The sequence below is a fragment of the Dermacentor variabilis genome, chromosome 10 (genome assembly GCF_050947875.1).
Source record: "Dermacentor variabilis isolate Ectoservices chromosome 10, ASM5094787v1, whole genome shotgun sequence".
In the NCBI taxonomy this organism is placed as follows: domain Eukaryota; kingdom Metazoa; phylum Arthropoda; class Arachnida; order Ixodida; family Ixodidae; genus Dermacentor; species Dermacentor variabilis.
Window position 1 is genome coordinate 76321909 of NC_134577.1, and position 14234 is coordinate 76336142.

At 43.8% G+C, this 14234-nt stretch overlaps 1 protein-coding gene across 1 annotated transcript in view; it reads left to right on the forward strand.

Moving 5' to 3' along the window:
• The window catches only part of LOC142560701 (protein O-mannosyl-transferase TMTC1-like), a 110711-nt gene that overhangs the window by 68480 nt on the left and 27997 nt on the right, over nucleotides 1-14234 (forward strand). The window contains exons 6-8 of the mRNA XM_075672962.1: nucleotides 6703-6806; nucleotides 8320-8521; nucleotides 9720-9895. Of these exons, the coding sequence (XP_075529077.1) occupies nucleotides 6703-6806; nucleotides 8320-8521; nucleotides 9720-9895 (482 nt within the window). The remainder of the gene's footprint in view (nucleotides 1-6702; nucleotides 6807-8319; nucleotides 8522-9719; nucleotides 9896-14234) is intronic.

Consider the following 14234-nt stretch of genomic DNA (forward strand, 5'->3'; position numbering starts at 1 on the left):
ATGCTTTTCATTATACGCGCTACTTCGTTCAATACCGCACTTATTCAAAAGTTAACAAGTTATTTACTGGGCGCAACCGCCTACGCAGCCGGCCAGCCGTTTCCCAGAACATGTTTCTAATATGAGCTGCTCTTGGAAAAGCGTTTGAACGCAATGAAAACACAATGAAAACACAATGAAAACGAAAAATTTTGGCGTAACATGTAAATGGCGCATCGTGCCCTCATAGCTGCTTTGTAATGTGTCGTTCCCTCACAGGAAAAATATGTCACAGCCGGCGAAGTATGGAGGCATAGTGTAAGCGCTGCAAACGCTCTGCTTCTTTTCACGTGGGTGGCCGCCCACACGCTTTCGCAAGCAATGGATGCCGATCGATAGCAGACGTAGCACCGTACCAGGTGCAAATTAGTGCCTCGTTTCACATCGATCGGATGGCCGCACCGGAGAGGTGGTGGCACAAAGCACAGTGGTAACCATTGTTCTTGCCGTGTCTCTCTTGATGAGCATCGTTTCTATGCGCGAACGTGTGCCGGCTTGCTTTGTTGATTGCTTGCGTGCGTACATGCGTAGGCGGGAGGGAAGCGCACGTCACCCTGGCGCCTTACGGTTGCGCCATAACACTGGGAGCGGAATCTCCCATTCGCGACACTCACTCCAATTGTTTCCTGTTCCTGCGCGCTTTCCGTTGCTCCTGCTCCTGCTGTTATAGGGAACGGGGCCCGTACTCGTTCGTTCAGCAAAAAAAATGTACACGCCTTGTCGTTATGAGCGCACGCCATTGCAGCAGGAGATGGCCATGATTATTGCTTGAAAGCCAGAAAGGCGTACAATGCACCCTACAGCGGTTCGTGCACGTGCTGCACAACAGAAATAACGTGCCCTTAGAAACGACAAGGCTCAGCCAACATTTGAGCGACACGCTGTTCGAAATGAGCTCACACCCTAGCAACCAATCAGCTCCAAACGACTCCTCATTTTTCACGTGGGGTCATTGCAGGCGAAAGTTATTCGCCACATCGGGTAATTATGAGAGTACGGCATTTGCGTGAGGCTCGTGTTATTAAAGACGCCACACAGGCATGATTGATATGCTCGCGGTAAACTCTTTCTTTTTTTACTATGAAGGGAAAGCTATGAAAGCCGAGCTTTTACACCTGTATTGGTACATGTGCACAATGTAGTCTGGGCAAGTTTTGCACGGGTTTCCGTTTTTATTTTTTTAACCTTGTATAGCTCTTTAGCGTTAGAGAAGGCAGACAGTGGACTGGGCGTAAATTTCTCAAGCTAATCATTGTTTATACACATCCAATACATATTTGCGTCGACTTCTGAACAGCGAGCAACGGCAGCCTGCCTCAGAACCTCGTAGCGGTAGTATGATCTCGGCGTCGGTTAGGACTAGGACTCCCAACAGACGTCGGCATCAGTAGAGCCGACGCAGCATAAGCCGACTGGCTCACTATTTTTGTACGTGCCTACGTTTGCTATTTCTAAATTCATTTGCTTGGTGCCCCCGTAGACGCTACAAACATTTGTTTTGTGTGTTTCGACAACTTTTTGCTGCTGAGCTCGCTCATTATTTTCTCAGCTGAGCCGACAGTCGGGAGGGCGAGCGACGAACATTCACCGTTATGCGCAGGCTCCAATTTTGGCCTTTGAGAAATGCGTATAACTTCGATGGTCTCCAGCGTGCGAAATATCGAAAGGCCAAACTAAAAATGCATTAACGTGTCAAAAACAAAACAATACTGTTCTCTATTTTCGCCGTAAGAAAACGTCAGCGATGCAAGAGTCGATGCATATTTTTCGCTTCGTAGACGCCCTCTCCCCCCCCCCCCCTCCCGAAAAGAAAGAAGAAAAAGTTGTTCGCCAGTATAACGACTTCGGCTCATGTCGGGATCGTCATCGTCAGCCTGTCTTTATGTGTACTGCCACCATTTTCTCTTTGCGATCTCCAATTGTCCCTGCTGAGCGCCAGCTAATTCCAAGTTGTGCCTGCAAATTTGCTTATTTCATCAGACATCTTGGACTAATTGCACTGTAAAATTCCGACCAGCATTCTGGAAGACAAATTGCCACAAATAGGCCATAAGCCCAAAGGAAGCATTCTTGAAACTGTTGGATTAGTCACGAAAAAAAAATGTTTTTAGCTAAAGCTGGATATTTGTGCAGAATGCGCTCAGCCATTCGACCAAGGGGAGCTGTAACGGTCAAGTACGAGCTTTCACTAACAAAGCAAAATTGTTTTATGAGAACTAAAATGAGTCACAAGCCAAAATCAGTTATATAGGCAATCGATCAGAAAGATAAGAGCCTTCATATCGCGATGTAATAAAAAGCATGGAACTGTATGGGTATACAAAGAAGAGAACAACATGCTACATACGCGGTAGGTAATAACAAAACGCGTAACAAATACGAGATACGTACACAGGAGTCCATATATAGCAGTAAATTACACGGTTACACAGTCAGGTTTACCAACTAAAGGGCTACATGATAATATGGGCATGATATATATATATATATATATATATATATATATATATATATATTATTCGCAAGTTTAACAGAAGGTAAATGTTGAATCGTGCCGTTAAGACCATTGCAGAGTTGAACTGCCGATGGAAAAAAGCAATTTTTGAAACTGTATAAGCGCGATTAAAATCGATAAATATTAAGATTATGGGTGCCACGGATTTTCCAAACCAAACCGGTGTCGTAATGGCTCATTACCTGTGTATAATCTTATTGCAAGGAACAAGGTGTACTTTCGTGCGTCTTTGTGCAAGTCTGTCAAGCGATAAGTCATGGGCTTGTGATGGAGGGTAAATGCGATGGTCATACCCATAAATCTTATCGCGTTCTTTCGCAAAGATTCCCGCTTGTTAGCGTCGGTTTCCTTTTCGCACACAGGGTAGACTATGCTTTGTCTCTGATTCCTTTACACTACCATCATCAGCACCACCACCACCACCATCATCATCATCATCATCATCGGCCTATTTTATGTCCACTGCAGAACGAAAGCCTCTCCCTGCGATCTCCAATTATCCCTATCCTGCGCCAACCGAATCCAACTAGCGCCGGTGAATTTCCTGATTCCATCGCCCCACCTAGTCTTCTGCCGTCCTCGACTGCGCTTCCCATCACTTGACACCCATTCTGTAACCCTAATGGTCCACCGGTTATCTAACCTACGCATTACATGACCTGCCCAGCTCCATTTCTTTCTCTTAGTGTCAACTAGAATATCGGCTATCCCCGTATGCTCTTTGATCCATAGCGTTTTCTTCTTGTCTCTTACCGTTACGCCTAGGACTCTTCGTTACACCGTTCTTTGCGCGGTCATTAACTTGTTGTCGAGCTTCTTTGTCAGTCTCCAAGTTTCTGCTCCATATGTTAGCACCGGTAGAGTTCACTGATTGCACACCTTTCTTTTTAATGATAATGGTAAGCTTTCAGTCAGGATGCCGTATGCTCTCCAACACATTTGTATTAAACTGTAAAAATTAAATTAGGGGGTTTTACGTGGCAAAACCACGATCTGCTTATGAGGCACGCCGTAGTGGGAGACTCCGGATCAATTTTGACCGCCTGGAATTCTTTTATATGCGCCTATATCTAAGTACACGGTTGTTCTTGCATTTCGCCCGCCATCAAAATCCCCCGGCCTCGCGCTTAGCAGCGCAATGCTTTACACTTTACACGGACTGACTGTTGCGTTAGTTGGTGTGATGTGTGTCTTGGTATAATTTATGCACGTTTAGTTTTCGAGTTAGTAGGCTTTACATTGTTTTTTTTTTCTTCTTGTCTTCAGGCATCTGGCGTAGTTATGGCTTCTCATATGAATCCAGTTATCATTGTAGGACCGTCGTAGTAGTACTTGAGTTGTTTCGGTTTTGGACGAAGTGTGCCGCTCCTTTGCTAAGTTGTACGAAGCCTCAAAAACAGATATATCCTTATCTACAATACAGTTCCCTTCCGTATAGTAATGCTTGTCTGCTGGTGCAAGTATAATGAAAATAAGTAAAAAAAATGAACGTAATTATTCACGCTAACTGTGCCTTGACGGTCGTAATGTTATTTCAGAAATTTACCAATAGAATAGGAAAACAATAACCTTCCTTTATTTCAATAAAAATTGAGCATTTTCATTACTTAGGAGCTTCAAAAAAGCAATAGATAATGGTGACGTGCGCGACAGCCCCTCGCCCCCCTCCCCCTTAAAAAAAAATAAATTTCAGCGTTCGCGAATTATAAGGGAGTCACATGATGAACAAGATTATGCAAGGCGCACTTTCAGCGTTTGTACATGTTTTTGAATCAAACTTGCATCATGGGGCTCAGAGGGATCCGGCCATGTATTGACACTTTTTTCTGAGATGATGGTATAAAAATATGAATAAACGTAAAAGAAATGCAACGAGAACCAAAACCTCGTTCACACGCACAGTAAGCAACTGGGCGGACTGCTCACCATGCCCCATTGCCCATTTTGGTTACACTCTAGAAGTGTGAGCGCGTCGTCTAGGGAGCGTTTGAGCGCATTTTTTCCCCAATTCCTGCATAATTTGAAGTCACAACCACGTGAAGCTAACAGGCAATAACAAAGAAGCGTAGCGGAAATTGCGCGTTTATTTATTTCAAATGTAAAAATTATGAACGAAGCGAGGCCAAAGTGTATCAAAAAACAAGCGGCCGCCGGTATGATACGAACCCATGCCTCCGTTTTACGCTCCCTATACTCTTACCATTTGAACTACCGCGGAACCGTTTCTCCGTCTATTTTCTTCTTCATTTATGTATGTGTGTTAAAGTTAAACCCGGCAGTGCATTATAGACAGTGCCGCCAATCATGGCGTCGGCGGCGGATGTAGGGCATCCTTCCTGCCGTAAGGCGTCACGTGATACCTGGACTTTGGGAATATGCAACCGGCGAGTAAACCCTCGCGTGCTACCAGAAGACATAAAAGGTGACGTGGACGAGATAGCTACATTTCAATGATAATTTGAAGATATTAGAGAAACTGCAGTAGATTAAAAGGAAGCGCTATATTTTATTGACCCAGGTCGTTTCCGTGTATTCAAAAATTTATGAGGTCCGCTACCTGGTTGCCGAAATCATTCGTTCACCACAGGGCCTTGCGGATCGATCGGTCGACGCTACGGACACATACGAGAAATGCTAAGGACAAGACGTGCTTCTTCACTTGAATATAGCAGGCTTAACTCATAATCTCACACGCTAGCGGGTGCGGACGCACCAGGAGAAAGTGTAAATGTTAGTTACTTAATTCGGGTTTAATGGCGCAAGAACGACTAAGGCCATGCTGCGCCAATCACAAGATATTAAGCAATCAAATGTTGAAGAAGTGAAAGCTGCGTTACCTTATAGTCTGCGCGAAAAACCGGTTTCTTCTAAAAAAACTCAACAAGTCAGTGAAGGGCACTAGCGGATCATCTCCCAGTATTGCGCGGAGTGTAAAGGTATGTGTAGGTTATATAGATTCTATAAAAGCTTCCGCCTCTGTGTTTCAGTATGTGGACGTCATAATAATGTGCATTACTGTAAGTGCTTCATGGCACTTCTCGCAAGTTGGCGGGTTTTCGTTTTGAAGTGGAAAGTTGTGTGTCAGGTGTGTATGTCCAATTCGATCTCGACAGAGGATCACCTCATGGAAGTGTTGCTGGTGACTGCACGACTTCCACTCGCCAAGCAGGGGCTTTATTGTGTGTAACTTGTTATTTATGCAAGAGTCCCATGGTGTGTTCAAACTATTAACTGGGGGACCTCGCATCTGGCAAGCGAGGCGTACCATTGCAGAAACGATGGCCAGTCGTCGTTCGGTGGAATTGCACTCCTGTTTGAAGCCCTTAACTATTTAAGCAAATGTCATTGTATATTCCAGCGCAGTCGCTAATGCCAGCTTAGATTCGTCAACGTGCAGAGTATTCGCGGCTCATGCATCCTGATCGATAAGCCCGTCTTGTTACCCCATTGGCAATAACATTTACGAACTTTCCAAAACAGCGAGCGTATCTCGCGCAATAGCCACGCAATGATAACTGCAAATCAGTTCTCCGGAAATGCGCGAGTTGGAGGAAGTTTTATGTAACGAAAAAGAAAATGTCCCCCTGACAGCGGCATGGGTTACAAATGAAGCCCGCAGGGGTTCCACAGTTCAGGGAGCATCGGTATATATTCGGGTAACCTAACCAGGACCAACGCTTTTCTGGCGCGGCCGCTCTACCATATCAGCTAGCGAAACGGATTTGCCCTGTGATCTGTTAGGATTCTGGTTCGTTTGCATAGCTAGGCAAGGGACTCGGAAAGGCTCTGTGCCTGTGTTTGGTCCCGCCAGCAGGACGAATTTTTCATGAACTACAAAGCTTTCGGGCCGACGAGGCAAGGCCTCGGAGTCCCCGCATTGCCCGGGTCGGTAAACTTCGCCGGATTTACAATAACGTTGTTTCCATCCATCCATCTTTCGGATAAAAACTTTTCTGCGTTTCATTTGTAGTTTCGCGCTACTATAAGGTGTACGACTACTTCTTTCCTTTCATTGCGATATAACCACGAAATCTTCAAAGCGATTCTCTTATAAACAACTTAACAAAACAGGCGTATACCAATAACTTGTGTCATGCTACATTCGTGCCCCCCCCCCCTCCCCCTTGTACTTCTTTCTTTTTTTGCAGACGACGTTACTACTGTGCTTCAGGCTATGGATTCTACAAGGAAGCTTCCCCGAATTTTCCGAGATGGACAACCCTGCTTCCTTCTCACCAAAGCGTGGAACGAGGTGAACAAAATAGTTTAAGCAAACTAACGATATTTACAATATCTTCTCATTCGAACAGTATTGGTTAGACATGTGGTACAAAACACACATGCGTTGGTAATGCTTGATCTGAGGAGTGCGCTAGGGCGTTCTCATATTGTTGTTTACTGAGTTTACTGAATATTGCAAAGAGCAAAAAATGAAGCAAAGAAGGAGACACGAAGTGATGCTGATGTATCAAAGCTATGCATGAAATGCTGTTACATTTATTCCGCGCAATCGATTTGTCTATTGTTCGATCAATCTATCAATCAAACAATAATTCAATATTTATTAATGATTCATTCACTACTTAATCAATTAAAAAGTGCTCCGAAGCGTTTTCTTTTCCCGCATGGCTGCAATATTATTAACTCTACCGCAAAGTCATTGAACTAGATGCTAATGATGGTGATCTTGCTAGTGTAAAAAGTTTCATGTGTAAGATAAATGCTCCATAGCAAAAAAAAAAAGAAAATTCTGGCTATCTGTCGATTGTAGCTTCTATACCAATATGTGTGCTAAAAACATTTCTTCTTCAAAATAATCTTAAACTTCCTCATCGCCGCTGTAATTAGGAGAGTATCAGAGCACGCTAGCAAGCGCTTTGACGTAGAACGTTCGTCGTGTTTGCGTTTGGTAAGCAGGCTATCAATTGAAGGTCCTGTGCTTTAGCTTCGAGATGGTTTGATCAACGAGTTTACTCTTTCATGGGGAGCTTTTACTTGTAGGAACAAAGCTGGCCACCTTCTGGCTCTAAAATATGAAACAAGACTACAATTGTATTTATGTTTGAGATACAAAGTCCCAAAATAAACCATAGAAATTTTTTCTTACGATCTCATTATTAAGTCCCGCCTGCTTAGCGAAAAGTTTCAGAACAGCTATAAGCAACAAGAGAAGTGTTACGCAGGAAGGAAATCAAGGAAAATATAGTAATAATGAACATCTGGAAGAAAATGTGAGAAAATTTGAATTCTCTTGCAAAAATAAATGGTGAATCCCACAGAAACAAATATTTTAGTAAGCTTCATTATTGCAGCAGCAATTATTGCTTTTTTCACGAAGATGTCATTGTTTTGTACCCGCCGTCGTTGCTTAGTAGCTATGGTGTCGCGGTTGCTAAGCACGAGGTTACGGGATCGAATCCGGGCCACGGCGGCCGCATTTCGATGGGGGCGAAATGCGAAAACACCCGTGTGCTTAGATTTAGGTGCACGTTAGAACCCCAGGTGGTCCAAATTTCTGGAGTCCCTCGCTAGGGCGTGCCTCATAATCAGATCGTAGTTGTGGCACACAAAACCCAATAAAAAAATTTGTGTGTGCGAAAACGACATTCAACCTCTGTTAAGCGCACTGCAAGGAAATAACGGAACACGTTACCAGCAATGCAGAAGCAATCGAATACTGCGCGAAAATCCATGCCGTCACATTACTGAATAAAAAAGATAGTTGATGCCTGCTGACTGACACTGTCATGTTTCCCTTATGACAGGCTGCTGACTTACAGCTACCTTTGCGCGTTCAACGCCTGGCTCGTCTTGTGTCCACGTACCCTGTCTTACGATTGGCAGATGGGCAGCGTACCTCTCGTGACGTCACCACTAGATCCTAGGAATCTGGCAACACTGGTTATACTCGCTTCGCTAGCAGCCCTCGCCTGGCGGGCCTCGAGCCCGTGGCATCGAAAATCCAACGTGAGTGGAAATTTCGTTTTACAGTTTTTCTTTTCCGGCATGCGCTTGCAAATACCCAATAATTGTACGGTTATGTCAACTTGTGTGTGTTTAGCGTACCGGCTCTAAGTCACACGATGTCTGAACATCGCTCCACGTTTTCGTGCACGAAAATTGTCATTTTCTGGCAGTTGTGTCGTGGGCGCATCGAAGGAAAAAAGTACCGTAATCAAAAACTTCAGATTACAGAAATCGCTGTTGCGCATCTCTTGACTGGAAAGTTACCGTCAATTGTTCTCTAAGGCTACTCATACTCAGAAACATCCTAAAGTGCTATGGGTGGGGATTGTGGTGCTGTAGTGTGCGTTATTTATATATGCGTGAGGAGTATGAGCGGAGATGTAACAATATTTACAATTCCGAGCATGTATATTCCACACCAGGCCGCCTGCTGATTGTGCTGCCCATCTCTTTGACAGTCCCCGTTCAGGGAGGTTCCACTTAATTTTCCTTTGCCTTGGTTTATCGCAGCCTCTCGTCCTGACTCCTCACTGGTCGGGTGTTTACCAGAGCGTCGCAGCCTGCTTGTGATCACCCCCCCCCCCCCACTCCCCTGTTAATATAGGCTTAGGTTTCGTCGCTCAAGGTATAACGCTTCCTTTCTACGTATAACGTAAGGGGAAGAGTAAAAGGGGATTGCCTCGTAGAATGTTTAGCGACGGCGCGCCTAGTGTTATCGCGGACAATAGATCGTTTGTCACTCTGCTCCGGATAGCAGCTATCAACCACGCACACAATGTTTTCAAAACGGTGCATCGTCTCCCCGTATTGGGAAAGAGGTTTTCGGGCTTCGCATGGAATTTCTCGACCGACTCGCCACATATATAATGCTACTCATTAAAATTAAATTTTGAGGTGTTACGTGCAAAAATCGTGATATGGTTATGAAACACGCCGTTGTGGAACACTCCGGAATAATTTTGACCACCTGGACTTCTTCAACGTGCATCGAATGCACGGTACACGGACACTTTTGCATAAGGCTTCTAGCGGGGTCCGACAGTTTTGCACGCGAGCGGGTTAACCAGCGTAGGCGGGTGTATACGTGCGACTGTGTGTCATGCGCGTGTGTGTGCTTTTGTTCTTGTGTGTGAGCTGGGTGTGACTTGGGCGATCGCTGCTTTCACTAACTCGGTACCGTTTTAAACTTTGCATCAAGTGTGCCGGTGAGTCAAGGCAGCAGTGCTGCTACTGCAGAACTCCAGAGCAACTGCACGAGCCTGCTTCGGGACTGCTAGTGGCCCTGCTCCTGACCGTACTGCCTTTCCTTCCGGCGTCCAACCTCTTCGTGACCGTCGGCTTCGTTGTCGCCGAGAGAGTTCTGTACATTCCCAGGTATGGAACAGTGGAACCTGGACGGACAGGTATAAAAGCAGTGGGAACTGCAGGGATTGCATGCGTGCTCAGTTATTGGAAGGTGTTCGAACCGTGCTGTCTTTTTAATTGCGTCGAATACGTATATTTGAGAAAATGAACCTTGGAATGTCAGATGACACAATTAATATAAAAAAATTGTGGTTTTAACGCTCCGAAGCTTCACTGTGGGTTAGGATGGATGCTACAGCAGAGATCACGGAAGTAATTTTTTTTTTACCTCGTGGTGTTGCAGTACCTGCACTATACGTGCAGTAGACGAGCGTCCTTTCATTCGCTTGTGCGCTTGTTTTCCATTCACTTAAGGTTGCGTTATTATTAATGCAAAAATTTAAGAAAATAAGTTTCCCAAGAGTTAGATTTATTCGGAGATTTAACATTAAAAATGAAGATACAACGATTCATAAAACAATGCCTTGGCTGTCACAATATGTTGTGCCAGTTGATAGTTTCGCAGATATATGTGAAAACATACCTAACGAGTATGTTGAATAATAATAATAATAATAATAATAATAATAATAATAATAATAATAATAATAATAATAATAATAATAATAATAATAATAATAATAATAATAACAGGTCTGAGTGTCGGCGCACGGTAAAAAAAGTAAACATACGCAAACGAATAAAGGGGAAAATACATGAAATAAAGAACGACAATTATATATAGAGACATATACAATCCACAAAAGCCAATATGATTTCGCAACCCAAAGACGGAGACAAATGCGAGCAATGCGTGAGAGTCAATAAAAATAAATCAATCTGGCTTTTAAATTATGTGCCCAGATAGCCATGAGGTCTGATACAGATGCACAGGAAATCAAACGAAAACATAATGACAGCTTAAAAGAAAGGGTATAAAAGAAAGTTACATGCACAGAAAGGCCATTTGAGCACAATATTGTTACACAACAAAGCACAAAGAAAGTTGCTTAAATAATCTCTTATCTATCGTCATAAGTAAAGCGAACTGAAAGGGACCAGAGCATTAGTGAGCAAGTAAAATGAGAAAAAAAAATAACTAACTGTACAGCTAAAGGCGAAAATTTAAGGGGAAAGTAAATAACGAAAGTCGAGTAATTAATGAAGAATGCATGTAAATGCAATGCAGGAAGAACATTAAAGCCACGAGAAAAAGAAAAAAAAACGCTGAAACATTAGACATATCGCCGGCCAATCTGAAAATGTGTTAAATCACGTGGCGGAGAGCACGTACGCATACTGAGAAAAAAAAAAAAGCTAGCACATGACAATACGAAGCTGCGCGCAGAACGATGAAAGAGACGGATGAACAAAATATCAGGATCAGCGAAATAAGTCTTACACATATTTTGAATTCTATACTCGGCAGAATGTTTGCAGTGACGAGCAGGAGCGAAGAATGGTCCGCGCTCCCTCGCGACTTTCTGCAGGCTAAGAAGCGCGGCACAATTAGGAGGTACCTCAGCGCAGTCCAGTTTTCCGCGAAGGTCCGCTTATACAGAAATGCAAGGTCTGCGCGAATACGTCGGCAGGTAAGGGAGGGTATTGAGAGTAAAGTGGAAGCGCTACAAGATCGACCAATGCCGGCGCCGGAACGACGGCGGTCAATTGCAGCGAACTTTTTTTTCTGGACTCTTTCTAGTCTATCACTGTGGGATTTGAAAGTTCCACTCCCACACACCATCGATGCGTATTCTGCCAGTGGAAGGCATCTTCGCAGATCACTTCGTTCTGTACCTTGGCGTAAAATCCGAGAGAGACCAGGGTATTCTCAAAAGCATTTAGCAGCCGTAGTGTGACTAGTGTTCCACTTGGGATGTGTATTTTGATGTTCCTAAATCAGCCCACATGTCTATGACGCGAAAGGAACAGGCACTGTATTGCAAACGAATGATCAGTAACAGAACAGCTGCATCAGTCAGTAATTTCAAGTACTTAGGCGTTCACATCAGTTCAAACTTAGGTTGTAGCGCTCATGTGCACCACAGGGTGTCGGCTTCATCAAAAAAAAAAAAAAGAAAGAAAGTGTGCCTGCTGAAGCACCGCCTGAAGTGCGTCACGCTTAAAACAAAATTAGTCGTCTACACAAGTATCAACCAGGCTGATGATGATGATGATGACACAAATATCACACGACCGCAGCTTGAATATGCCGATGCCGTCGGGGACCCGCCCACAAACACGGATATTAGTCGCATAGAAGAAGTCCCAGACAGGGCGCTCCGATTTATCTACATTGCCCATGGCAGAAACGTATCTGTGACCAACTTGCGCACGCAATCCGTACTGGCTCTACTTCAATCGCACCGCTAACTTCAGCGATTGCAGATTCTCTTCAGCACCGTCACCAGTCCAACAAAACTAGACTTTCATTCGCATGCGCACATTAAATACCGCCCGACAGACTTCGAGGTAAACACGATAAAACATTATAATGGCCCAAACGAGAGCCAACGCTTATATCTCTATTCTTCCTTTCCGCGAACGATGTCGGAATAGGATTCATTGCCAAGCAAGATGACACAAGTGAAGTCACCCGCATCCTTCTTATCAGCCGTCTCTTATAATTCGTAATAAGGTTCCTTGCTCATCGTTTGGCACGAAATTAAAAGAAAAATGTGGAAAATAAAAGGGTGGAACAAAAAAAAAAGCTTTTTTTTTGCTTTTTCTTACCCACTTCAGTTTGTCCCGCCACGTGCAGTGACTTAGTGTCCGTTTTGTTTCTTTTTGTGTCGATATTACCCTCGTCACCTGTGTTGCTTCTTTGTTCTGAAAATTGTCTGTTACCCTTCTATTTGTTATCGTGTTTCTTCCATTAACACACCTGCTTGGCTGCCATAAGGCCACTGGCAGTACTATATAAATAATAAATAAGTAAATAAGTAAAAATAAAATACACACTGATATACCATCAATGATGGAGTGGAGAGGAGTATAATAATTACAATACCATAATAATTAAATACTCAAGCAATCGATCAATTTTTCACCATGCCCAAAAACAACCCAACAGTATAAGTGCTTGTGCACGCATGCATTAAATACCAAAAACCAGAACAAACAAAGGAAACTGTGGGGTATTATAAATAAAAAAGCAATGAATAGGAAAGCAATTATAACTCTTACCTTGTTCTTAATTGTTCACATCATAAACAAAAAAAGAGGAGCGAGTCGGTTGTACATGCGTGAAAATATTACAAAACAAGGCAAAGCTCGGAAAAGAACGAAGATAGCAAGTTATGAAAAATATCTAAATCATGAAAATAAGCGTTAAAGTTAGGCTCAACAGTCTATGGACTATTGAGTTTTCGTGATGACATGCAGGTACATGGAAAGGTCTATGTCTTGTGGTGGCATGGCGCGGAATACGAAACATGATATAACTCAACACTTCGAGGCAGGTGAGGGCACCGCGAAGGACTCTGAAAGAAATAGAAGGTCAGCCCGATTACGTCGCCAGCGAAGTAAGGGAAATGACAATAATCCATCAATGCTAGAACGAGGTCCAGTGTACGTGTTAGGAAAGCGGTGGTAATATATGCTTAGAAACGTTGTCTGGACCCGATCTATAATGCCACTATTGGATCTATATAGAAGAACCATTACAGAGGATCAACGCGTATTCGAGTTGAGGAAGATAGGCTGTTGTGTACAACTTGCGGAATGATGTAGGAGACTTGAATTCTCTCGATAGTCTGCAAACAAAGCCAAGAGAGTGAAAACCTCGCATTGCAACGGGTTTAGTGTAACCAGAAAAGTGTAAGATTGTATAAAAAAAACGCGCAGTTTCGCCCGAAACGCGAATCATTCATTGCGATATTAGTAGGCAGCTATACGTAATAAGGATAGTATGTTTATCGACCGTATAAAATTGTAAACATTCGCTTACTAGCCAAATTAACAAGCACGGCGACACACGTACACAGGTAAACATGAACACATTGTGCTCGATGACCGCGGAAACTCGCTGTGAGAACGCTGCAGTGAGGAAACGCGGCAGCAGTAGCGAGTGAATCGACCTTCGTGTTGTCTCTCGCTACAACGCGAACTAAACGTCGAAACCACAGCCCATACGAAGCTAGCGGTACTCGGCGCATGCACTTTGTTCACATTGCAGATCGCTTCGAAGATGAGGCCTGCGCGAGCGCGCGCTTTAACCACAGCGCAGATAGCTTTGAATATATGGCGGCCGCGCGGCCGCACCGTAAGCAGCAAAAGCCGGAGTTGCTTTTGCAATTGCTTTTGGCCATGCAACAAAAAATATACGAAAAATCCTCCTACGGCTTCGTATGTCAAAGACCTGATTCAC